Source organism: Equus asinus, chromosome 2 (assembly GCF_041296235.1).
Source record: "Equus asinus isolate D_3611 breed Donkey chromosome 2, EquAss-T2T_v2, whole genome shotgun sequence".
Taxonomy (NCBI): domain Eukaryota; kingdom Metazoa; phylum Chordata; class Mammalia; order Perissodactyla; family Equidae; genus Equus; species Equus asinus.
In genome coordinates this window covers 95,930,880-95,957,327 of record NC_091791.1, presented here as the reverse complement: position 1 = coordinate 95,957,327, position 26,448 = coordinate 95,930,880, and the positions used below count along the sequence as shown (strand labels likewise).

At 40.4% G+C, this 26,448-nt stretch overlaps 1 protein-coding gene across 7 annotated transcripts in view; it reads right to left on the bottom strand.

The window, feature by feature from the left end:
- EFL1 (elongation factor like GTPase 1) overlaps positions 1–26,448 on the bottom strand; it is a 113,437-nt gene that overhangs the window by 42,356 nt on the left and 44,633 nt on the right. For all 7 annotated transcript variants that reach the window (XM_014827774.3, XM_070494142.1, XM_044760276.2 and 4 more), the window contains one exon: positions 26,024–26,162. In XM_014827774.3, coding sequence (XP_014683260.2) covers positions 26,024–26,162 — 139 coding nt within the window. The remainder of the gene's footprint in view (positions 1–26,023; positions 26,163–26,448) is intronic.

The following is a 26,448-nucleotide window of genomic DNA, read 5'->3' as shown; positions in this document are numbered from 1 at the left end:
CAATAATCTGGGTATGTCCCACACCAGCAACCCAGAAAATGATTCAGTCCACGCTGCAGTCAATCCTGGGTGGTAACCCTTTGCGGCACTATTCTGCACTGAGAAGTGGCTCATGGTGTCTGGCTCAGGCGGCAGAAGAGGAGGCTGCAGCAGCCCTCCCAAGTACACCCAGGTGGGAGCCTTCAGGAGACCCGGGGGGCAGCCCAGGTTCCAGATTCACCACCAGAGCAGGCTGGTAAATGCCTTATCTGGAAAACAAAACCATCTCTAAAATAGTCTCTGTTTTAGTTAACGTGAAGGAATTTCTTTAAAGTTCTGAAAACAACTTTTATAGCTTGCTCGTAAAACAGCATTGTCCCTGCTTTAAAGACAAACATAAAAGGAAACTCCCACGAGCCCTCAGAGCTCACCCACTTCCCAGACGAGGGGTCTTAGGGGCACGGTGGGCCCAGGCTGGTCCCAGATCACAACCAGCGGTGGTGGAGAAAGCCCCATTTCCTGACTCCCAGGCCACGGCTCCTCCTCTAGGCCATGTCTCCTCAATGTATCCCAGATGAGTTACCTTGTTCCAAGGCCAACCAACACTCATCCTATTTCTGCTCCTTTCCAGAGTCACTGAAATCTCATGCACATGCCTTTCCTCTACTGAAGGACAGTAAAAAGTGCCAAATCTGAGAGAGAAGGAGAAGACAGCAGGAAGGACTGGAGTGAACAGAGAGGCAGTGGGTCCCCCTCTCCTGCAGAGCTGGCTGGCGCACAGGAGCAGGGTGCACCAGGGTGGAGAGGACAAAGCGACAATTCCTGAAGACTCCAGTGTCTGTGCCCAGGATCCTCCTGAGGGGGTGAAAGGGCTGGGCAAGGAAAGCCTGGGTGCCCTGCCTGCAAATATCCAGACAGGTGAAATCGGGTTAAAATTAACATCAACTGAAACCCACAAGAGACAAATGAGGGGAAAGGTGCCTTGACAACATAGATACAATCAGTAAGAAGACCGGGAGAGAGCACAGGCTGTATGTGCCCAGCTCCACCCCGCCAGGTGACACTGGGACTTGCAGGGTCTGCTGACGCCCTCTGCATGCTCCCTTCCCGTCTGTCTCTATCCCCGCTCCCCATCCTCTCCTGCTCACTGTGGCTTCTCTGCTCTCCACTCGGACGATCCCCAGATCAGCTATGTTGGCATGGAGTCGGCCCTCCAGAGATACCTGCTGCAAGAACAAATGCAGGAAGCTCACTTATGTTAAATGTTGATTAAAACGAAGCAGTAACTGTGATTACACTGGCAAAAAAAGAGACCACCGCAACAGAACACAATGACGGTCACTCTAGCATTGTCTGAAATGGGAAACAACCGCCACAGCAGACTAATTATCCATTAGGAAGGGGGCTGGTTTAAAAACCTTGTGGTACACTCATAAAAATTATTTAGCCACGAGAAAGAATATAGTAAATTTGAATGTGATAACATATGCTAAGATACAGTACTAATAAAATATCTAAGATATATTATAAAAAAGCAAAGTAGACTAAAACAATATTAATAATGAGGTTCCCCCCTTTTGTAATATAAGGAGATACACTTGGAATATGCTGGTAAACATGGTAAGAAGATATACATGGTACATGGGTAAACTTGATAAAATCTCAAGAATGGCAGCCAGATCCTTAAAGTAGGCCCTCCCAAAGAACATGGAATGGATAAAATGATATCACCAGCTCCTTTAAGCTCTAAACATCGAGGGTCTTATGATACCATCATTTCCCTTAGATTCATACATGGCACGCTCTATAAAACTCAATGTGTGCTTCTGTCCTGAATCTAACTGACTGATAAAACCATCTTCAGATGACCAGTAAGACTCGAATTAAGACCCATTTCTGCACTTTGCATACAAGTGCAGGAAACAATTTTTCAACCCTCTGAATATCATTTAAGATATACTATGTGACTAGAACATGGGAAAGAAAAAAAACAGCAGTTACTTGATACGTATCAGATTTATTATCCTCAGCGACAACACAGAAAATAACAATTAATCAAGTAAACACAGAGCTGCAGAAATGGAAGGACCCTGACAGGCTATTTGCTTTAAAACCCCCTGCTGCAGTATGGAACCCCACTCACCACATCCAAGAGGAGAGGCTGCAGCAGCCCACTTCCCCAGGGAGGAGCAGGAGTTCTCATTCCTGTGTGCGTGCGTGCGTGTGCACGTGTGCGCGCATATGTGAACTCGCCTGCTCCCCGTGGAGATCTACTGCCCGGGTGGCTCTTTGGTAGGCAAATGAATACGACATTGCCTCTACCTGTCAGCTCTTCCGGGCTTTCTTGTGTTGTATTTAGATCACATTCCTTGTTATAAAACCATGCCTCTGGCTTTACTTCTGGAGTAACACAGGCCTTTAGATACTTGAAAGCAAGCTATCAAATCATCCCCAACACTTCTGTTCTCATAAATGCCCCTAAAAACTTCCAATTCCCTCTATGCTCCACATATAAATTTACGAGAGTAAAGTACTATATTTAGGTTAAAAAATCATTGCACACAGGTACATTTCTAAGCAGTTACTTGTGTGAAAACGGTCTTTAGTTTGTGGTTGACTTTAGGTTTGTTGCAAACTAGTCTGAGGTAGCTGTTAACTCAGTTTTAGGTTTTCTCAATGGGGTCTGCAGGTGAAAAGGATCACCTAGCAGGAAAGAGAACTTGGCAGCAACAGCCCACTTGTGACCCAAGGTTTCGGGGGGAAATGGCAAAACTAAGTGAGGACCTGTCAGGGGAATTTTACTATAGAATCCCTTTGGCTATATATTAAGTAGCCAAAAAATATCAATTTCTCAAATGTGGGGTAAAAGAAAGTTGATAATCATATTTTATAATAATTTTGTCCTTCTTTGATTCCTTTAGTAACTCAAATAAAGCATTGCCTATGCCAGGGTATATGCCCGATTCTTCAAGCACACAGGCTAAAAATAAACTCGGCAGTCAAGCTTGTTTTCTTGGCATGCGGCTCTCTCACTTGCTTCTCTGGTGAGTGGGTCTCATCGTTTGGTGGGGGGAGAACCTTCGTCTCCACAGGGTGTGCTGTCATACACCACTCCGGGCTCCTTTCACTGCCCTCTGTCCTGCTGCACGGCATACATCCGCCACCTCTCCACAGACGGCAGCAGAGGCCAGCTGAGGCCAGCAGGTCCAGCCTCCCCAAATCTGATGGAAGGAGCTGGAAGAAATGTAGTAATAACAAAGGTTCTAAGCATGGTCCAGCAAAATTTATTCTGTAGCTCGGAGGCACTGAATTTTTAGCCATTTTGAACACTACCACTGGGTTTACAATAGGTCCTTGTGTTCTTTGTTTATGAATAGGGTCAGCTGGCAGCTGGCTAAATTTCTTAGGGAGTTACTGCAGCCAACACGAAAACAAAACCAAGCACAAGATTCCCTAAAAAGTGCAAAGCACTGGGAAGTCTGCCCCGAAGGACAACGTCAGGTTATCTTACAAGTCCAAGAGCAGAACACTCTAGCAGCACACTATTAACGAGGGGCTCACCTTTCAAGGTGGCAGAGACAGTCATGCTTTCATCCTCATGGTTTGGGTTTACTTTCTATGGGGCTGTGTCACTCGAGGACATCAGAGGTGACGAGAGATGTCAAGCAGGCTAGAACAGTGGCTAAGAAAAGTGCCAATCTTAGCTCTCATCATAATCAGTGGTTAATAGTTCTTTTTAATCTAAACATTTCACCTTTGATATTGACAGAAAAGTCGTGATCATAACTGTCTAGTCTTGGAAAGGCCTGACTGCTATGTTACTACGCAAAAGACGTGCAGTTGAGATACACAGGACTCTAAGCAGTGAATGGCACTCCTGGTCCCTGCAGGACACAGCAGAAGCATCAGGAAAGTTCAAGCAGTGACTGGTAACACACACTCACAGCAACCTGAGAGAGATCTCAGGTGTTAACTAGCTTCAGAAAGGTTATTCTAACAATGAGAAAGTCAGGTCGACTTGTGAACCTCGGAGCTCAGTCCCCTGGAGGTGGGGGTTAATCAGCACAGGGAGCCTTCCGCCAGAGCAGAACCTGGTCCTCCTGCTGCTCCACCAGCCACACTCACTGCAAGGTAGGGCCCAGCCAGACCCTCCCAGCAGGACCGACCACAAAGAGAACTGGGACGAACAGGGCCATGCCCCCGTCAGCACAGACAACACTTCATAGGGCTCTCGCGTCCCGTTAAACTGTTTCTCCAGCAGTTCACATCCTTTATGCTATTTTGGAAATTTTTTCCCACATCTGGAAAAAAGTTGAAGCTAAGTAGCTTATAAAGAAGAGGATGAAAATTCCTCACTCCCAAATTCCTCAGAGGTTGACAGATAAGGGGTTACTTGATAAAATGAGGTGAAACAAGCTACTATACAGCCAAAATACACGTAATCATAAAACAGAGAAATGTACAGTTTCTCATCTGAGGACTGCAGGATGAGGACAACTTGCAGGGTGGGGTGAAAAATTAGGAGGCCTTCATTTCTCCAGACAATCAACACGAAGCAAACTCTTCAGTGCAGAAAAAGAAGAAGAAACCGTCTTCAGGGCCCCACCACGACCTCTCAGAGACAAAGCCAGTGTGAGCTCTGCTGATCACAGAGAGGGTCTTTCACCACACGCATCACCCCTCCCAGAAGACACGCAACTCAGAAACGCCGTGTGTGTTTCTAGGTACACCCCACTCCCCACCCCTCCATAGAGTTAGGACATTACATCACCCATTTTTGAAAATAATTAAATTTAAATTTACCTCTCTATCTCACACAGTAAGCCAAGATAAAAATCCAGATGGATCAAAAAGTGACATATGTATGCATTTTGTTTTTATAAGCAATTCACAGTAAACACTAGTAAAAGAAGTGTTTATCAGGAGAAAGGACGAGACTCCTAAATTTCTCTATACGCCACTCTTTTGCTTAATTCATTGTAATGCATATCTTCTTAAAAGAAAGAAAAAATGAAGTAAAAAAAGTTAAAAAATAAAAAAATATTTCAACTTCTAAATACTAAAAAAATCTTAGAAAAAATTATATCTTTGCTCAAAATTTTTTAAACTTCTCTATGGCAAAAATTATAATAAAGTTAAATCAAAAATTGAAAAAATTATTTAAAGTATATATCAGAACAAAGATGAATAGCCTCAAGATATAAAAAGCTTTTTACCAATAAATGAGAAAATGAATAAAAAATAGCCAAATTAAAAAATGCAGCCAAAGACACAAAGAAACAATTCAAAAAAAGAAATACAAGAAATCCAACTTACACTTACATATAGTGTTCAACCTCATTAAGAATAAAGTAAAGGCAAATTTAAGTTAAAACTCAATACCATCAGCTGCTGACATATTGAGAACTCTATATTCTCTATCCTCAGCCTCAAAAGGAGAAGTGTTCTCTCACAATTTAAAAATCTCTGTGTACATTACTTTATTCCCACTCATTCCTTGTGTACGTTTTCCCCCTTCCTCAATGAGAAATTTATCTATTGTACTGATCATACATATCCGCTATTCATCAATTCCAGCGTATTATCTTCCTATTTTCCTTTTTTAAATTTATTTATTTATTTTTGGTGGTTGTTCTTTCTCTGATTTTCTCAATGGAATGATTAATTTTTTCTCTCATTTAATAAAAGCAAAAGCTAGTTTTTTATACTCAGAGTTTTGGAACCACATCTACAGGCTTTGATCTTACTCTTGTCGACTGAAAATTCACGCAGCCACTTTCCTTTCCACCTCTAATTAACAGTGGTCAAATGCAGGGCACTGGGCAAAAGGCAAGGGGGAGGCCACAGACGTGACACAAAAACCTTCTGCCTACAGGGCTAAGGCATCGGCTCTCCAGGAAAGCCCAACCTAAAAGGACATTCCCTATGTAAAAAGGCCAAGGAAGTGGATGCTTCAGCAGCCGAGCATGCAGGATGAACTGAACCATTTCCAAATGTCAGGCGGTCCAGTTTCACTGCATTCTGCTATTGCCAGAGCACCAGTCACTTATTTTTGGATCCATTTTTTACTTAACATCTTTATTTTTTATATAATTAGCTGAACTACAAATTATATAATTTAGGGGGTCAGCCCCGGGGCTGAGTGGTTAAGTTTGTGCACTCTGCTTCAGCGGTCCAGGGTTTCACTGGTTCAGATCCTGGGCGCAGACATGGTACTGCGCTCATCAGGCCATGCTGAGGCAGCATCCCATATGCCACAACTAGAAGGACCCACAACTAAAATACACAACTATGTACTGGGGGGAATTGGGGAGAAAAAGCCAAAAAAAAATTATATAATTTAATTTTTAATAATGGCCAAATTTAACAACCGGTTGGAAAAATTCCTGAGAACTTACGCACTGGCTCCTCTGAGCTGAGGTTCCCTTTTCCACGGCCTGCAGGCCTGTGACCGACTGTCCAGACCGGCTCTCAGTGCCAGCTTTGTGGAGGCCCCAGTACACATGGTTTAGTTTTGTCCTCATCCTGCAGGAAGAGGCTACAACCAGCACAGTACCCGAGTCCTTTCTGATAAACAGGCTCCCCTTGCTCTCCACTGCACGTCCTTCTGCAACCGATGCCCACAACGTGGTGGACAAAAGCCGGGACCTCAGGATTTGTGCAGGCAGTCTGTGCGCACCCCTCCCTGGAACTCCAGCCTGAAATGACCAGCTAATTTCTAGAGCTGTGCTGTTCACCATTTCCTTGAACTCTGTCTTTGATCACCATACTCCTTGGATTTTTGTTTTACCTTCTTACATAGGCTATTTTTAAGAGTAGTTTTGCAAATGTTCTCTATGACCCGTCACCTCACAAAGGACGCTGGCTGGGGGGGTCACAAACACGGTTGCTACTGTGGCACTTCTCTACAGAGGAAGATGAAAAATGATGAAAAAAATATTGTAAAATGGGTATAAGTTCCACTAAGGCTATTTGGTCAAAATGAAATGCAAATGTTTCAAATCAAGGGATTACTATATCCCATAGTTGCAAATTTAATTTTTACTTTGCTCTACAAGTGACTTAAGAGATTGTATTTTAATATCTAACTGGTGAGAATTATTTTGAATAAATTTTTATTAATTTTTAGTTTACTTTATAATAGCCTGTGCAGTTTATATTTTGGGGACTTTACTGAGATTTTACTTGTGATCCAGAATCTAATTTTTAAGTGTAATTTATACATGGAGAACAGTGTTTTAGATATACCTATTATATCAAGCTTACATTCTAATGAGGGAAATACTTGAGCCCAGAAGCTTAGGGAATTCATGAGTCACATTTTCCCCTCTCAAAATTCTGGGGGCAGGAAGAGAAACCTGATGCTGGTCTTATTTTCTTTTTTAGTGGGTATTCTGCTTTGAATCATCTGGATGTCCTGGAATATTTTCTTTATTCTTGAAATTCAGATTTTCCTCTGGAATACTTCTAGGAGTCCTCTCTCCCCCACCTCTGTCCCCTGCCCCCAACTATGCCTATTACTTACGGTGTCCTTTCAATAAGAGGTCCCAGGTCCACGGAAAATTTTCTCCCATTATTTCTTTCTGGTGTAAACACACACACACACACACACATACATATTAATATACACATTTATTTATACTGAATTCTCTGTGTCTATTTTCCATGTTTCCAATCTTTCCACTCAGAATTTTCACCTTTTTTCTTGTGAGTTCTGTTAGAATTTCTTTAGCTTTCTTGTCTTCTCTGATTCAGGTTTCTTCAGTATTCTTCAGGATTGAATCTGTTCCTTACTGCTTTGTTTTAAAATCCTACAACCTGTTTTTGATTTCTAATAACTTTTTCTGTTCTCAGTTCATTTGTTTTTCTTGACTATCTACTCTGGTTTTACCAATGCAGTACCTTCCTAATCTTACTTCGGATAATTATTTTTCTAAGTTTTCCCTGGTTTCTTATAAGAAGTATGTTTCAAACAGTCCTCTCACTTTTGTTGGTTGAATTCGTCTTTCTTTTGAAATGCTGTATCTTTCTGCATGTCCACTGATTCTTCCAAGTCCACTCCAAGAGAGGCAAGTATCCATGTTTGTTTTACGAGCGTTGAGGAGCTGTGCCAGAGATCACGCAGGTTTCTGTCCAAATCTTTAGTCCTCAGGAAAAGAGGAGGGAAGATTTTGGATTTATGGTAAATTTCTTTGCCATCTTGACGATGCAATCATCTGTTAGGTATAAGAAAGGATCAGCAAGCAGAATCCGAGCAGGGGGTTTACTTTTGTCTCAATGCCTTTTTCACATCTTGAGTAATGTAAGCAATAATACTGATTTAATAGATATATATGTGTGTATGTGCAAATTAACCTTAATGTCTATGGAACATTTTAAAAAGGGATATTACATCACAAGTAAAATCTCAGAAAAGTCCCCAACATATATACTGCACAGCTATTATTTTCTGATTCTCTCCTTGATTTTTTCCATCCTAATTAGCATCCACCTTGTGATCAAAAAAGAGGAATTTTCTCTGCTGAAAATGATTTAAAATTAATTTCCACCACCTTAGGTATTTAAGGAAAACTGAGTTTTTTTGCCCCATCTTTTCTCCTTGGCTACACCCATAGCTCTCTCTACACATATTATTCATTATCCACATCTCAGTAAATTGTATATATTCATTATAAAAAAGAAAAACAACACTAACAACAAAAGAAGTGAAATCTCTGGCGTTGCTAATTTCTAAGATTACTTCAAGCAGTAAAGTTTTCTTTTATAGAAAAGAAAGTTTAAAGTTTCATCACGCAAATGTAGCCTATCTAAAACACCTGGAAGTGACTTCAAAGTTTTCAAAGTCGTATTCTAATAGGTATTACTTCCAATCTAACCATTGCTGGCCTTTGAAATACAGAAGCTAAAGGCAGACTGGACAGATCAAATAGTATAGATAAAAGCATTCTGAAAAGCAGACAGTGCTATAAAAACATAAGGTGGTAGCATTAAAAATGGACTTGGACATGAAATCCCAAACTCATTCATTTCAGTGAGTCTCTAAGTCTTGGACGAGGGCAGGAAGCAGCAAGACTTCAAGCCAGATCCATTTCTGCCTCTTACTGGGATCATTTCAGGCCAGTGGACTTCAATCAAATTACACTCCATCTATACACGATTAGAAACAAACTGAGAGGTTTTGGTCAAATGCTATAGTCTTTCACTCAAAGCTACCATGCTCACTTTCTTGGAGGACATTTGGAAATTATGTGATCAAATCCAAAAGTAACTTTTCAAGAGTGGCGTGTGGTCTTTCTGACAAAGCAGAGCTTTATATTTATGGCAAAGTTAAAATCTCTGGCTGTAGCTAATTAGTTGTGATAAAATAATCACAACAATGGACACGGAATACAAATCCATAACAAACCTTAGACTCCAACGCACACATATTAACTGAATGAAATTTATTTATTTCACTCTCGTCCATCCAAGAAATATATAGCCAAGATCTAGCCAAGAATATGGAAGAAATGAACTGCTGAAGATACAACTAATGGGAGTTTGTTTTTAACATCTGTTGAGACAAAGAAGGTGAGGCACACCACATCTAAAGTAAGAAACACAGTAAGCAAACCCGTGTGGAAATGTATGGAGCCTACTTAAGTGACTGAAATATAATCAGATGCACCATTTTGTCCCTTAGGAATTACAAAAACCAGAGTCATTCATAAATAACCATTAGTAATTATTGTCATCAAGTCTTACTGCGTTATGCTTAACTCAGTGCTTTAATAAACGTCCCCTTATTTTGGTCTCACAGCATCATGAGGTGGAACGCCCTTGTGAACTGATATAGGGATTAACAACAGTACTGAATCTGAAAAGGTGTCAGCAGAGAACGCGGTAAATTGTGCAAGGGCACAGATCACACATACCCGAGGGCACAAGGCCTCCTGACACTTGCGTGAGCAAGAACTCAATATGGAGCTACTGAACGGTACCAGACTAATGATATATTCAATGCCAACTCTACAGAACAGATAAAGAGGCAAAAATTGAGTGTGTGTGTTTTTACTGAAGGATACAAGGCAATTTGTTATCAACGGTTTTATCAGAGAAATGGCTGTAGAGATAAGGCTATTAATTTCTGACATTTTCTATTGTTTGGATTTTTCCTATAAGCATGTATTATTTTTGAAATCCAAATGAGTGAAATCAAAATAAAAACATACCAGCTAAATTTGCCAACAAAGAATAGGTATTACTTTTAAAACAGAAAAATCAAATTGTAAGTATTTACATATATACATATATATATATATATATATATATATATATATATTTAAATAAAAGAAGAAAGAAAACCCCCAGCATTATACCATGGTTTGAGACTACCAGATCCTGAAAACAGAATAGTGAACTAATGATCAAACATATTCACTGGAGGGAAAAAAAAAAAATACAGATTCAACTATTATTTACTGAGCATCAATCATCATGCACTAAGCAGTTACCTAATAACTTAGGGCTTAGAGAATATTTGCACTCAATTTATCCATAGCCTTCTTTATTTACACCCAATCACACCCGCTTCCAGCTTTGCAGATACGCAAACCTTACACTTAGCACACAATCAAATACTTCCTCATTATCCAAGGTTTTTACTCATGAGAGTCTACAGCATCATTACATGTAAGAACAGTTAAGTTGTCCATATTCTGTCTAAATTTGGAGGCACTTAGCTCAAGTAAAATTTGGCAAAGCATTTAAAAAGCATAATTTTTTCTGCTGTTGTAAACTGTCAAAATACAGTGGAAATTTGCAACTAAAATTCTAAAAAATGGCATTCTTCCCTCAGCTCATACCTGATTGATTAACTGTTACAGAATACACCTAACTTTCAAATTGAGCAGCCAAACCTATTCTTTAGAAATACACATGGCTCAATGAACCGAATACGCTCACACAACTCTTGGGTCTCTCCCATGAACTCCTTTGCATGGCGCCCCAACTCCTGTCTCGCTTGATCTTGCCCACTCAACTCCAGGGCCCGACTCTCCCAGCTCCAGACACAGCACCGTCCCAGCACTGCTGGCAGCCACAGCAGTTGAATCAAGCTACCCTCCGTCTCTCTGTCTGGTTAGTGGAAAACTCCTTTGCCTTTATATTTAGTAGAACTGCAGTCTTTGAGAAAGAATTTTAATTGAAAAAGAGTTTACAGAAAACTTATTTGGGAGTCCCTAGGTAACAAAGGAAGATAACTGGAATCTCTTCCAAAACTGTGTTTGGTCAGTGGTGCTGTGGGTGAGCCGATCCTCAGCCCCAGCTCAGTCCCTGCTCCTCTTCCTGCAGGACCTCACATCACTCCCGCACTAGACCGAACTCCACCCTTCACTCTCTAAGGACAAACTGTTTCCTAAGGTTCACTCCATAAACATTTCCTGAGCACCCACTTAGTTCAAAGCATATTACTAGAAACTGTCAGAGATACAAAGATGAATCACGTACCATCCTGAAAAAATTCATAGAGTCTAAGTCTTAAACTGGTGGCACGCACAGGATAACATTTCAGTGTTGACTCTTAAAGAATAATTTGAAAAACATAAAAGACAGCCATTAATAGAATTAAAAATAGGATGTGCCTTTTGGATCATTAGAGAATCTAAAAATACAGAAAAGTAGAATAAAAAATGGACTAAAGAAGCATTAAAATCTAAGCATAAAATAAAATAATCAAGGACAAAGTACCTCAGTCATAACTAGAGTGACCACGGAATTCATCATCCAAGCTAGGATTTTCAAGAGTGAAAAGGGCACTATTAGTAACTTATCCAAGACGACAGGCATAAACCAGGATGTCCTGAGCAAGCCAGGTTGTGAGGTTCCCCTAGTTAAAAAAATAAATAGCTCACTTTACTAAGAAAGGGAGAGGGAGCTAACAGTCTTGTTCTCAGAATCTAAAAATCAACGAGGCATATTGAAGAAAATGGAAAACAAAATAGGATACACAAAAAATATTCTATACAAAGAACAAAGCTACAGACTTGTTACATTTTAAAATAAATTTAAATTTCATCATGATCTTGTGAGTTTACCTGGCAATACAAGGAAAACCTGAGAAGAGACAGCACGTGCTGAAACAGAGGTACGGAAATCCTGACGTATTCACTGTTCGTGGGAATATCAATTGATTCAGCCACTATAGAAAACAGGATGGAAGTTCCTCAAAAAATTAAAAATACAACTACCAAATGATTCAGCAATTCCACTTCTGGGTATATATACAAAAGAAATGAAAACAGGATCTCAAAGAGACATCTGCACTCCCAGGTTCACTGCAGCATCATTCACAACAGCCAAGACATGGAAACAACTTAAATGTCCATCCACGGACGAACGGATAAACAAGGTGTAAAATACACACACACTCTCTGGAATATTATTCAGCCATGAGAAAGAAGGAAATTCTGCCATTTGTGCTAATGTGGATAGACTGTGAGGGCATGACGCTAAGAGAGATAAGTCAGACAGAGAAAGACAAATGCAGAATGATGTCACTTCTATGAGGAATCTAAAGAGCTGAACTCACAGAAACAGAGAGTGGAATGTGGTTCCCACAGGCTGAGAAGGAGGGAAGCTGGGCATATGTTGTTGGAGGGGACAAACTTGCAACCAGTAGGTAAGTCCTGGAGATCTAATGCACAGCATGGTGATTACAGACAAAATACTATATTACAAACTTCAAAGTTGCCAAGAGACTAGATCTTTTGTGTTTCCCCCACAAAAAAGAAACAATAATTCTGTGACGTGATAGAGATGTCAGCTAACACTACAATGGTAATCACACTGCAATATGTAAAAAAGTATCAAATCCACATGACACACACCTTAAACTCATACAATGTTCTATGTCAATTATATCTCAATAATAATAAATCTTTTTAAAATCCTGATATATTCAAGAGTGGTGAGAACTGAAGCCGGGAGTTTGAGGTAGAGAGAAGCAGACAGACAGTGAAGGGTCTATGAGGTCTGCACACAAAACACGTCTAGGCTCCCAGGTGTGCGACACCAGCGGTGAGTATAAGGGGCCGGTGGAAAATACTCCTTGGGGGGGCTGGGTGGGGGAGGGTCTCATTACCTCATCTCTATAGTGTCTCACTCCAAACCGGGTAAAACTGACAAATTCTCATTGTTCAGCTTCTCTCTCCTCCCTTTTGAGAGGAGCCAAGCTATTTCTCCTCCCATCCTCCCCAACAGTTTTTTCCCTTATAAAAGACCTGGGCTCTAGTTTCAGCTCTCACTACCCAGGCTTAGAGAAGACCCAGTCTCTCTCTGAGTCTCAGACTCCCTCTTTACAGGAGGACGGGACTGGACGACATGAAATATGAAATTCAAGGACTCTATAAGCAGAATGTCAAAAATCATAGCATATTTTCATTTGAACAATCATAGAAAGTGAGGAGAATCAGTAACAGAAGTATTTAAAATAATCTCAGCTACACAACTGCACACAAAACAAAGTCTAGCCAGTAAGGGATGGCTGGGATAGTGTAATTTGTTGCGCAAGTAAAAACCTCAGTCTCCGTTTTCCTATCTGCAAAAGGAAGATAATAAATTTATCACTCAAGTTTGTTGTGAGGCTTAAATAAGAAAACATGAACAAAGGGACTCACTGAACATTTGGCATGAAGTAGGTACGACATAAAAGTTGATTAAAGTTGGTTTGATATATCTTTAAAGTCATTTATAAAAGTGGCACCTATATTACTATCAGTAACAAAAGATATGCAAATATAATGACATTGATTATGCAAACTGTTTAGAAAGCAAAATTCTACAACTGTCATTTTAGAAAAATTGAAGGCCTGTAGCTTTGAAGAAAAGCAACTATTATACAGTAAATCTACTAATTGCTGCTTCTGTAGGGACCTAAAAGAAAACATTCCCCCTCTCACACCCCCAGGGGACAGAGGTTTTGCCTTTGATTTTCAAAGCATATCTGATTTCTTCCAGCTATTACAGAGTCAAATAATAAGAGAGATTTAGATACAACAGTGAAGGAATAACAACCTTACTTCAATTCTGCACTTGAACCAAGAGACCCAAATCCCTTGAAATATGATCCTCAATGCAATTGTGTGCTGAACTGCTGTAAATTAACAGTCATCTGGGAAACATAAAACAAGACCAATGACAATGTGCTTCCAATTTCATGGAGATCAGGATATTAGTGATATTTTATATTCTGCTTTATTGCCCACTAAGCAGCATATATTTTCATAATAACGCTTTTTCCAAGTAGAAACAACCCAAGGAGTCATAACTCAGTTTCCAAGATGAAGAGGAAACCAAGGGAAAAAACATACAACTGAAACAATGCCTTTAGTATTTGGAAGAGAGGTGGGAGGGGCAGGAGAGAGAAAGAAAGAGCCAAAATAAATTTAAATGGCTGCTTTGAAATCGTTCTTCAGGTTCAAACAGCAAGCTAAACTGATCTCAACTTCTCTATTCTAATAATTCAGACGTCTCCAAACCTCCGACAATAAAAAGTGCCTGCCTGCGTGTGCAGGATGTGGCTGGGCAGGGAGGTAGTTATAGCACCTTCACAGAGGTCCCAGGCTGTGAACAAGCTCCAGCCCAGCGAGGCACAGACCACTCAGCACTCATCTGCCCTCCACCCACTGGCTCGCTGCCCCTGCAAACACAGTCGAGGTCACCAGGCTCACGCGTGGGCTTTGGCGCAGAGCACAGGCTCAAGCACACGTGCAAACACCCAGTCTTTGTTCCTCTGTCTTCAGATCTGAGGTAAATCCGTGGAAAGGCTGCCCCCTTGTGCTCATCTCAGTGTGGCGGAGGCCCTTGCTAGAGCCAGACTGGCTGCGGATGCCTGTTTCCTTCCCTGATGGCCTGAGAGAACAGACCCAACCACCCAACCTCTGCCCAGAAATCCAGGATTGGGCTTCCAGGGAAAGTGTCAACGCTTCTGAGTTGGCTCACATCGGAGAAAGGAGGCACAGCCACGTGTAGTGGACCCTTATGCATCCAATCAGGATGAGGACTCATTTTTTTAAAGCTCCTGGTTATGAGACGAGATCTCTAGGGGGATGGGATTCCTATCTATCAAAAGGCCTCTGGACCTCTGGCCTTCTGACCGTCACTCAGAGCAATCCACAGATAGAGGCGAGGGCAAAGAGGTTCTGTGGACAGCAAAGCAACTTTAAAAGAGATAGGAAATCCCAAGTCATGGGCAGTGGAGAAGGTTCCTAGAAAACCAACTAAGAGAAGAAAAGGCCATAAGAGCTCACCAGACCTATCCTTATTTCACACGGATGTAGATTCAGGGCTGGAATTTCCCACAAAGTGGCCAATTTGCAGGAGGTCTCAACTTGCAAATCCAGTGCTGTTTCTCATATATAAGAGGCTGTCTTGCTGACTAGTTTGGGAGCAAAACTGTAAAGGGCCTATACATAATCTGGAAGATTAAATTTAAGCACCCAGCATGAGAAATCTAACCTAGTGGGCGGAACAGAGCCCAGCATGGAGTGAGCACAGAACACACGTGTGAGAGCAGATCCAGCTGCAGAATGAGGCAGACACAGGGGCGTCTGTTCAGAGCAAACAACAGTTCACTACATGTGACTCTGGACCAGGAGAAAGGAAGGCTCGTCAAAGACAGTGACACCTCCCCTTCACCTCCTCAAATCCCTCCATCCCAATCTCAAGTGAAATGTCCAAAGAAAGGTAAAAATTAGGGAAAGGCTACGTGAACACAGGAAAAGGTCTCATCCAAACGCGAGAAACAGAAAAAACAGAACTAGATGAAATGTCACCCAGGGTCACGAGAATTCACTGATGCCACAAAGAGAGCAGCTGGCCTCTCCCGAAGTTACAACAGGCGATCCTGACCTCACAAACACTCCGGAGGAAGAAGGCCAAGGGGGAACCCCGGGCAGAAGAAGAAACTCTGCCTGCTGCCAGTCGGCTCAACTGGAGAAGCTGGGCTGGGCCCACAACAAAAGACCTTGTGTGAAAATGGGAAGGGCTTCTCCCCAAAAGAGACGAGGACTGGGACGACATTAACTGTTCCAAACGATCTAGTGCTACTATGAACTTCTTGTACACGTCTCCTTACTTGAGCAGACTTAAAAGTTCCTCTAAGAGATACACCTACAAGTGGAATTGTTGCATCCTGGGGTCACGCATTCTTCAAGGTGGTTGTACCAATTTACATCAACAATTTATAAATATTGCCACTGCCCTATATCTACAACAAAGGATACTGCCAGATTTTAAGATTTCTGTCATTCTAATGACCATGAAATGATGTCTTGTGATTTTAAAATGCACTGCCTTAATTCCACATCTCATGGGTCTGCCGCATTTTAGTTCACACTAGAAACATGCTTCTCCCTTCAAGATTACCTTCCTCTAAACCACATATTTCAACTTTTCTGAAAGACCAAAAGAGATATTGAGCCTTCATAATTACTGCTACCACTCAAAATCCAGTTACTGTTATCACTCAAAATCAGCTTCCCACAAACTATCTTCACAGTCTTTGAAGAAATACCTTTCTTTCTGGAAATTTTCTTAAAAAATTCTACTTAACCATTTACCCTCTCCCCCAAAACTATAATAAATATCCTCATACCGAATCTTTGTGCATAATGTTAATTATTTCCTCTGAATCATTCCTAAAGGTAGCTCTTTCAGGTCAAAGAATATAATTATTTTTCAAGATATAATTATCTTTAAAACTCTTGATATATAATGCCAAATTGCACTCCAAATGTACATTTTAGGGGTAAAGAGTATATTTCTTGATCTTCTTGACAATCAGTTGGTTGTCTGCTGGAAAAAATAAAATTTGACCCTGTCACCAAGAAGACTATGGTGTGAATCATCAAGGATATCTTCCAAAACTTCATGAAACCAGAACAAAACTCAAGTTACTTCCCTACTCTGTCATGCATTAGAAATACTAAGAACAGAGGTCAAACGTCTCACCATCAGTTTCTTGAACTTGACTCTGCTTGACCTATTACCACCCACCCTTCCTGCTTCCTACACCTGACATTTGACTTGATGATGTTTAGCTAAACTCCAGGCTCTGGACTCCCCGGCCTGTCCAGTGTCAGCAGGACAATCAAGCAGATAATTCCTCAACTCACAAGCATGTTTCCAATGTCACTTGAAATGGAATATGACCTGTAGTACATTCATTATGTGTAACTCCTAAATACAACTGTTCATTTTTTCAACTATCTGAAATAGGTTTAGTGGGGCCAAAAACACAAATGGAAATGAAGAAACTGAACAAGCCTATCAGCTGAGTTACAGAAGGTGGCTCCACGGCAGGAGAGCCTGCCCCTCCTTGCCAACCAGAGGGCGCGAGGACCTAATGCCTGTAGAGAAGATGGTCTCAGTGGTGTTTCCTCCAAGCTTACACCTGGGACGGCCCCACACTGTCTAAGAACAGCCTGTAGTCCCTTCCTGACTGGCATTCAGGCCAATCTTATATTTCCACGTCTGAGCAATACTCGCTGGACTTCCCGTCTCCACTTCTTCCCAGGACCTCACTGCAATTTCATTTAGTCAAAGTACCATCTGATGATCTGCTAGCAGATATTTACTGTGGCTTCTCTATGCATTTATCACATGCTGCAAAATCTCATTCCTTCCCATGTTTTCCACATTGTTGCGTTGGGAGAGCCTATACACTTTATACCACTAATCATTTCAGTTCTTCACTGCATCCTTCATCTTTCCCCTTTCACTACCTTTTTCACTCCAAAGACCAAGTACAATGGAATTCTATTAAACACACAGACAGACAGACAGAGACACACACACACACACACACACTCCCTCACTCATTCTCTCCTTCTCTTTCCCTTGACCCAATCATTCCTTCAAACTATTATCCCATTTGGCTCCTTTCTTTAACTGACCAACTTCAGCAAAAACTGTTTCAATTATCTCTTGTTTCATCTCCTCTGAGAATCTGGTCTCTATCTTGTAAGTGCCATTTAAGAGTAAAAGAGGAATATATTTTTTGGAGATGGAGGGGAAGAAAACTCCCATCAATAATCCTTGTTCTCATATAATGTCTAGAGCGGCAATGAGCTTATTAATAGAAAATTCTTAAGTTATAAAGCTGTATTACATTCAAAAGAAGTTATGCAGTTTTAGCCAGTTACTTCAGTCAGTGAAAATGAGGATTAACAGACACATCTTAACCTGTAAAATAAGCATTTTACCAAACTACATGCTAACGATTTGATCCGAGGTAACAGCCAAGGGGACTCCAGCCATCCTATAACCTGCTTGGCTGTTTTAACGGCTAAAAGGATAAATAGCTTGTCGCATTTGTAAAGTGCAACTGCAGTCCACCGGCTGGAAACCACTGAATTAGAGCACACATAAAAATCTAACAATAAAGAGAAAATGCATACAGAACCAAAGAAATCCAGCCAGAGTTAAGACTAAGATTCAGGCCATAAACACGTTCATTTGAAAAAGAAAGAGAAAAAATGAACAAATTCTTCTAAATAAAAACAAAAAAGTAAAGCAATATATGATAAGCAGAAGGTAAGATTTAATAAAGATGCTGAATAAATTAATGCACCCCCAAAAAACATAACACATAAGGAATTGATTCTTTAAGGTTGGAAGGAAAGACACAATATGACAAACCACCAAATAAGAATGCTCAAGAAAAAAGGGGGGAAAAAACCCAATTAATACAGAAACAAAAAAGGGTTAAATAACTACAGATACAGAAGCAAATAAAAGTTCTACCTTTCTATATATACTATTATGTGACCTTGGAAAGTTACTTAATCTTTATAAGCCTCTATTTTTCCACCTGTAAAATGTATTTATCTCATTTTTCAGGGACAAAATAAGATAATCACTCCTGAATATACAGTAGTTTCTGGCAGAGTAAGCCCTAATAGATGGTAATTTTCGACATCATTGTTATAATCAATATTAATACTAGACTCCATGCAAACGAACTGGATAATCAATCTGAAATATGATTATCTATGAGAGCACAAAGTACCAAAATCAACATAAGGAACAGGAAAAAGAACGCGAAAAGGACAAGTGATAACACTGTCAAATCACAACCTTGATCAACCAGGTACAGTTGGTTTCATGGGTGTTAATATCAAATGTTTGAAGGCCCAGAAAATTCCTGTGCCATGAAACTGTTTCAGAGAATAAAAAACAATGAAAACCATTCCCTGCTTTGTTACTGGTTTCATGCAGCTAGTATAATGCCGATATCTAAACTCCACAAACATAAAATAAATACATAACAGGCTACAAATACCGAGAAAAGAGCTTATCTCTGAGAGAAAAATATGCAGGTCATAAAACATCACAGAAAGTATGATTTCTTGTATTAAAAATATACTACTACTGAACTGTACACTTAAAAATGGCTAAGATGGCAAATTTTATGTTTTATATTTATCACAATGTAAAAAAATATATGTGCATACATGGATATAAAAAGACTGGTGGTTACCCCTATGGTACAAGATAACTCTTTTTTAGTCTATCTGCAGTTTTCAAACAGACCTATATTATGGCCTACACTATACTGAAAATTATCTTCTAAAAAGAACTTAAACACATAGCCCTTAGAATTCATACATAAGTGCTATTATATGAAATAGACAAATTTATATAATAAAGAAATAAAGCAAGAAACATAAACACAGAATTGGTAATGAGAAAGACAGTATCCTGGATTGAAAGAATCAAACATTTTATGTATCTAGCCCAGATGATTTTACAACTGAACTACTTCAAAACTTTCAAAGAAGATTATCCTACTCTACAGAAAGTTCTCTAGAGTAGCACTGTCCAGCGTGGCAGCCAACAGCCACAAGAGCTTAATGAGCACGTGAAATGGGACTCGTGCATCTGATGAAGTAAACTTCTAATGTTACTTGATTCCAAACTATTTAAACTTAAATAATAATGGCCAGTGGCTACCAATTAGAGAGTGCAGCTCTAGAGGGTGGAAAAGATGAAAGTATCCCATTCTGGAACTGCCACGATACCAAGAAAATAATGACCATTTTATTTATTAAACAATAAAAATCTGGATAAATTGCTATTAAATTGAAACTAACAGTGTATGAAGAGAATATGCAATGATCAAGTGCTTGTGGTGTTTTTCTAGGAATGCAAGGACATCTTAATCAGAAAATAAACATAATTCATGACATCAATTATAGCAAGGGGTAAAGTTCTATAACTTTGTCTTCAGATGCTGAGAATGCATTAATAAAATCCAGTGTATATTCCTAATTTAAATTAAAAAAGAAAATACTTTCTTAGCATGATAAATAAACAGATATGAATCAACAGGCATCAACAAACCTGAATCTAAAATACTAGGGATATTTTTATTAAAGTCAGGAAAGAACTAGACAGAATAGCAGCTATAACTATTATTACCTATTATGATTTTATAGGCAATGTGAAAATAAAAAGAATTAAGACACATAACTATTAGGAAAGAGGAGAATAAAATCCAATTATCATCTATAAAAGAAAAATTATTAAAACCATTTGAAAGTATTAATACTAAGAAGTGACTAGGAAGGCTGCTGGTTATTTACTGATTAAAATAGGTGATTTCCAAATAGAAATGTTGATAATAAAGTATATTTACAAGAAATTCACTAGTAAGTGAATTTAAAATATTATAAAACTACCATAAAGGCTTAAAAGTCACAAACTGTTGAGATTTCCCTTTTAATAAATAAAATCAAATCTGCTAGTAAAACTCTTCAAAGGCTTCTGACTCAATTATCCCACATAACTAAGGACACACACACACACAACTTCATTTGATCCACATTCCTATCAACCCACCAACCAACCACAGCAGAAGTAAAACCAGTTCAGAAAAAGGCTAATTAATACTTCATATTTTCCTCACGTTGTGAAAAGAGGAATATCTTGTTCCCTCTTAGAACATGCCCCTGAAATTTTAAAGATTTAACCACATGGAAGAGATCTGAAAGTATACAAGAAAAGGCTAAAGATTTGGAATTTTAATTTAATTTCCCCTCACATTTTAAAAAGAGCCTGTGACAAACATTTATTTTTAGAGATATTCTTAGTAGGGAATTGAACAAAAGGCTACTGTGTGTTCAACATGGTAAGGTCTCTCTGGTCCCATCTATACCAACTTTTCAAACATGAGGTTGAAATTATATGATTTTAAAGTTTAAATCAACTATTTCCAGACCACAAAACCTATTCCACACTCGTCAGTGCAAGTCCTCCAAGCTGAGTTCAAATGTGAAATCCGCATTTTCCAGTGCCGATAAAAGAACTCTCCTTTAGACTTTGCTACCTACACAGACTTGTTCAAGAATGCCATATAGTGTTTTCATTTCCTTCTCCAACAAAAATTTCATCTGCAGTTGATAAATCTGACTCAGCACTATTTCTGATGAAAAGCATATGAGTATCAGTCATATCACTTCTCTAGTATTTTCTTATTAAATAGGACTTACAACTTACTCTCTAACGAGAGTAAAAAAGATGGAGTTTACAGGTCTGCCCTAATCACTATAAGCATCACTGTGTTAATGTGTGATATGTGTCCTGTCATTGACCTGCTAAAATATAAAAGGAAACAAGAAATCATCTACAATTAGTGGTGGTTGTTTTAAGACATGTCCACAAATTCTTGACATGTCTCCGATCAGAAGGTGGAGCTACTTCCCTCCCTTTGAATGTGGGCCAGTCTTAGTGATTCACTTCTAATAAAGAGAACACGGTGCAGAGAGGCTGAAGGTTTTGGGGCGAGGTCCTAAAAGGTGATATAGCTGCGTGCCTCCTGCTGGGATGCTCGCCGGCAGCACCTAGCCACCACGCTGCAAGGGAGCCCAGCAGCCACATAGAAAGGCCAGACATCCCAGGCAAGGTCCAAACCAACAAGAGGCATGAACCACCAGGCTTGTGAGTGAGAAGAGCCCCTGATTCTAGTACCCAGCTCTGAGCCCCTCAGGTGACACTACGGAACAGAAACGAGCTGTCCCACCAAACCACACCCAAACTGAAGATTCCTGAAAAAACAAAAGCTGTCTTTGTTTTAAGCCACTAGGTTTTGGGTGGTTTATTATACAGCAAAAGATAAGTGGACACATAGATTAGTTCAATCAAATTCTGTCATCTATCTTATTCTTTTCATTTCAACTCCCACCGAGAAGACAAACCTGTTTTAAGTTTAAAAAAAAAAAAAAAACCTGTGCTGACATACCTGGTCTCCATCAACTCACCCAGCCCCCTAATGGCTGCAGCCCCAGCACTCAGGCCCCTTGGCTACCAGCTGGCTTTCTCTTGGGCTGTTTGCTTCTCAACTCTTAATGTACCAGAATCCTTGGCCTCCCCGTCCTGCCTTAAACTTGCTCTGAGCTGTGAAAGCCGCTTTTATTAAACACCTAGCTGAGGAAGCTGCTGCGACCGCTACACGCACTCCAGTTTTCAATCCATGAACAAGTGAAACTTGCCTGAAAAGGTAATTCTGACTCTAAGGCTGGTAACTAGTTCAAGATGCTCTGATGGAGCCATTCAAATGGGTTACCAACCCAACCAAGAAACCATATCAAAAATTTACTGTTCCTCCAATAATAACAGGAAAGGAAACATCCCAAATACTGAAACAAGACTTTTCTCTAAGAAACACAAGGCTGAAAAGTAAAGCTAAAAGGGATTTTGGAGATAATCTAGTTTATGATTTTTTTCAACCAGTGGGATGCTGACATAATCCAGGGAAGAGTTCTGCAGCATGGGCACTACGGACTTCTACCTTACTCTATCCTCACTGAAATGCCAACCTGCTACACTGTAACAGCAATTTTAAACTTCAGTTTTGTTTGTATTTTATAAAGGAAAATGTACAAAATGCGATTTTGTTTATATTTTATATCTACGGCAATAAAATGTGCACCATACAATGCTATTTAATGTTCTGTCCTCAAAGTTCAGGACGTATGCCAAATATAATAGTATATGATAAATATAACAAAAGCAGCCCTGGGAACCCATAAATAGTCTTCTTAGAAAAAAAATTTAAAGAGCTGTTCTATTTTTACCATAAGAAATGTGAGTAATCACTGCTTTAGTCCAAACCAGCTGGGGAAACGGTAGCCCAGAAAGGTTATGCAATTGCTGTGAGGCCATATAAGCGGTTAGTGGCAAAACCATGACCAAAAGTTTGGTATACTCATGTTTTCTAGTCATGTATGAATAGATTTGGATTAACAGAAGGAAAATAATTACTGTATGTTTCAATTCAAAGGCAAGTCAAGGGGCTGGCCCCATGGCCGAGTGGTTAAGTTTGCATGTCCCGCTTCGGTGGCCCAGGGTTTCACTGGTTCAGATCCTGGGCGTGGACATGGCACCGCTCGTCAGGCCATGCTGAGGTGGTGTCCCACATAGGACAACCAGAGGCACTCACAGCTAGGATATACGACTATGTACTGGGGCTCTGAAGAGAAGGAGGAGGGAAAAAAAAAGATTGGCAACAGACGTTAGCTCAGGGCCAATCTTTAAAAAAAAAAAACGGTAAGTCAAAGTGGTTGGCTGGATTTCACCCTCCTTCAATATTACATTCATAATCCTTCTGGTGGACTATCTACCTCCTTAATGTAAAGAAACAGAACCTTGATGGAAGGCCTCAGGCAGCACCAGGCAAACGTGTGGGAAGGCAGCTTATAGTGCCGACTGGCTATTCAAAAGCCATTCACAGCCTTCCTTGCCTTGACTGCAGAGGCTGGAAGAATAAAATACTCAGTCCCTGGCTCCAGAGCAGCTAGGCGTGACCATACGACAAAATTACAAACCAAGCATGGACACACAAGTCACTACGAGGGCATTTCTTCCCAAATAGAAACATTACTGCTGTGAAAAGGCTTTTGGCCCTCGTGTCCTCTTCCTGCCAGGAAGGTGGATGTGATTCCTGGAGATACAGCAGCCATCTTGGTTCCATGGGGACAAAAGCCACATGCTGAGGATTGTGGACAGGTGGAGAGAAGGAAGCTGGCTCCCCGATGACACAAGAAATCCATCACACGAGCTCTGAACTGTCTATCCTCAAGCTTCCTACTGAGTGAAGTTTAAGACTATGGAGTTGGTTATTTTGGTTACCTGTAGCTAAATACAATCCTAACTCTTAAATGGAATAAATCTAGCTTTTCTTTCCTTTTTTTTTTTTTGGAGGAAGATCAGCCCTGAGCTAACTACAGCCAATCCTCCTCTTTTTGTTGAGGAAGACTGGCCCTGAGCTAACATCCATGCCCATCTTCCCCTTCTTTATATGTGGGACGCCTACCACAGCATGGCTTCTACCAAGTGGTGCCATGTCCGCACCCGGGATCCCAACCGGCGAACCCTGGGCCGCTGAGAAGCGGAATGTGCGAACTTAACTGCTGCGCCACAAGGCTGGCCCCTAAATCTAGCTTTTCTCCTCAATCCATCTTGTCCCAAAGTGGTGTGTCCATCTGTCTTATTTTTATATAGTTAAATTTGGTAAATATTTAGTCACCTTTGCCATCACCCCAGCTCCTATCACCACCCACAACCATTTTAAAAGATCAGTAAAAGAAAATGAGGTACATCTCTTTTCTCCAGGAGGAAGAGTTTTTAGCTTGCTTGGTCTCCTGTAGCAGATGGCAGAGTCAAGGCTGCCTCGGGAGGCAGATGAAAGAGAGATGGTTTCCCTCCTTATTAAACACTTAACCTCAGTCTTGGACAGCACAGGGAAATCCAGAAACAGAACAAGGGGAACCAGAAACTACCACACATCAAATTCCCAACCTCTACTGGGGAAAAAGCACAAACACTGGGCCTTAACTGGAGGAGATATTACAAAACCATTCACTCAACAAATACCTTTTCTTTCACTTGAATATTGTGTTGGAAATCCTACACCTCACCTTCCATTTGAGAAACGAAATGGAGTGGTTCTCAGCAATACAGTAATCCCCAGGAAGGCTTACAAACAAAAACGGAGTGTTTTCCATCCTTCCTCCCATGTCCTTACTGATAAAGCATTTTGTTGGCTGTGGCAGCTCAAGGAGCTACACCAACTGTTATAGTTCAAAGGTATTTCCCAAAGGGATGGAAAAGAATGGGTGACACTGATGAGAAGCGAGGAATTCTAATTTGATGCCCCCCCTTCCCAACAAGGAATTTAAAAATACAGGAAAAAAGGTATCTCTGCAAGGGAGTGGCAAAGTGCTTTGGCAAATTTCTTGGACTAAAGTTCACAAACTCCGATAAATCATTAGCTGTTCTGGACCTGTAGTCTGGACCACTTCTCTAAAACATAAAAAGAATTTTCAGCCGAAGCAACCGCCCAGTAAATAGCTCTACAGCCGACAAGGACTAAGGGCTCAGAACCCAGCAGGAACACGGGATACAGCATTCCACGGCACACTCAGTTCCTGTGATGACCCAAGAGAAACTCCTTAATCTGAGACTTTAGGGCTCTACTGAGGACCTCAAAAAGTGAATTCTGGACACAAGGAGCAGAAGCCAAGCACATAATAAACATGAAAGAGATGAGGAATAACATTTATAGATATAAATTGATAACTACTGTTAGTAAATCAACATTCGATAGAACCAGTAGCGTCATAGTCATCAAGACTGACTTGCTTCCAAACAAATGGAATCCCAGCTTAGGATAAAGCATTCACAGATTACTTAAGCAGTACTTTTTTTTTTTCTGGTGAAGAAGATTGGCCCTGAGCTAACATCTGTTGCTAATCTTCCTCTTTTTGCTTGAGGAAGACTGTCGCTGAGCTAACATTAGGCAGTACTCTTTAAAATAGAACTGCCACAATTCACAGCAAGTTATTGATCTCCATGCTAATTACTCAAATGTACTAAGTTAAAGTCTAAGGATGTCAGAAAAAAATTATCAAACTAAAAGAGACATCAAAGTCATTTCCTTCAAAGATGTCACTAAATGTGTGTGGCAATAGGTAAGCTCCCAGAACAGAACGCAGAACTGCCCTACCCAGCACATTTCCCGGAGGGACTTCCTCGAGAGCTTCCAGCTCCCTTCCCATGAGAAGATACAGGTGATCCAGAGAGCAGCGTGCCAGGTGGGGGACCGGGGGCAGGTCGTCCAGCGGGGCTGCAAAGCCCAAGGGCACCTGGCAAAAGTATTAAACAAAAGTGTGAGTTAATAGCTATAAAATTATTTTTATTCATAAGTAAGATATGACGCGGTCACATTTCATGTAAACCTGAACACACAAATTTGAGAAAGTGTAATATAAAAATATCTCACTTTATGAATAAAATCTGAAATAGTGAAATCTCTCAATTATTTGAAATTGCCAAGAATGCCACATACTCATAAGCCTACAGCTAAGTAATATCAATTATCTGTGATATGGCAGCGCCACATTAGCTAATAAACAAAAATCCCCCAGCCCC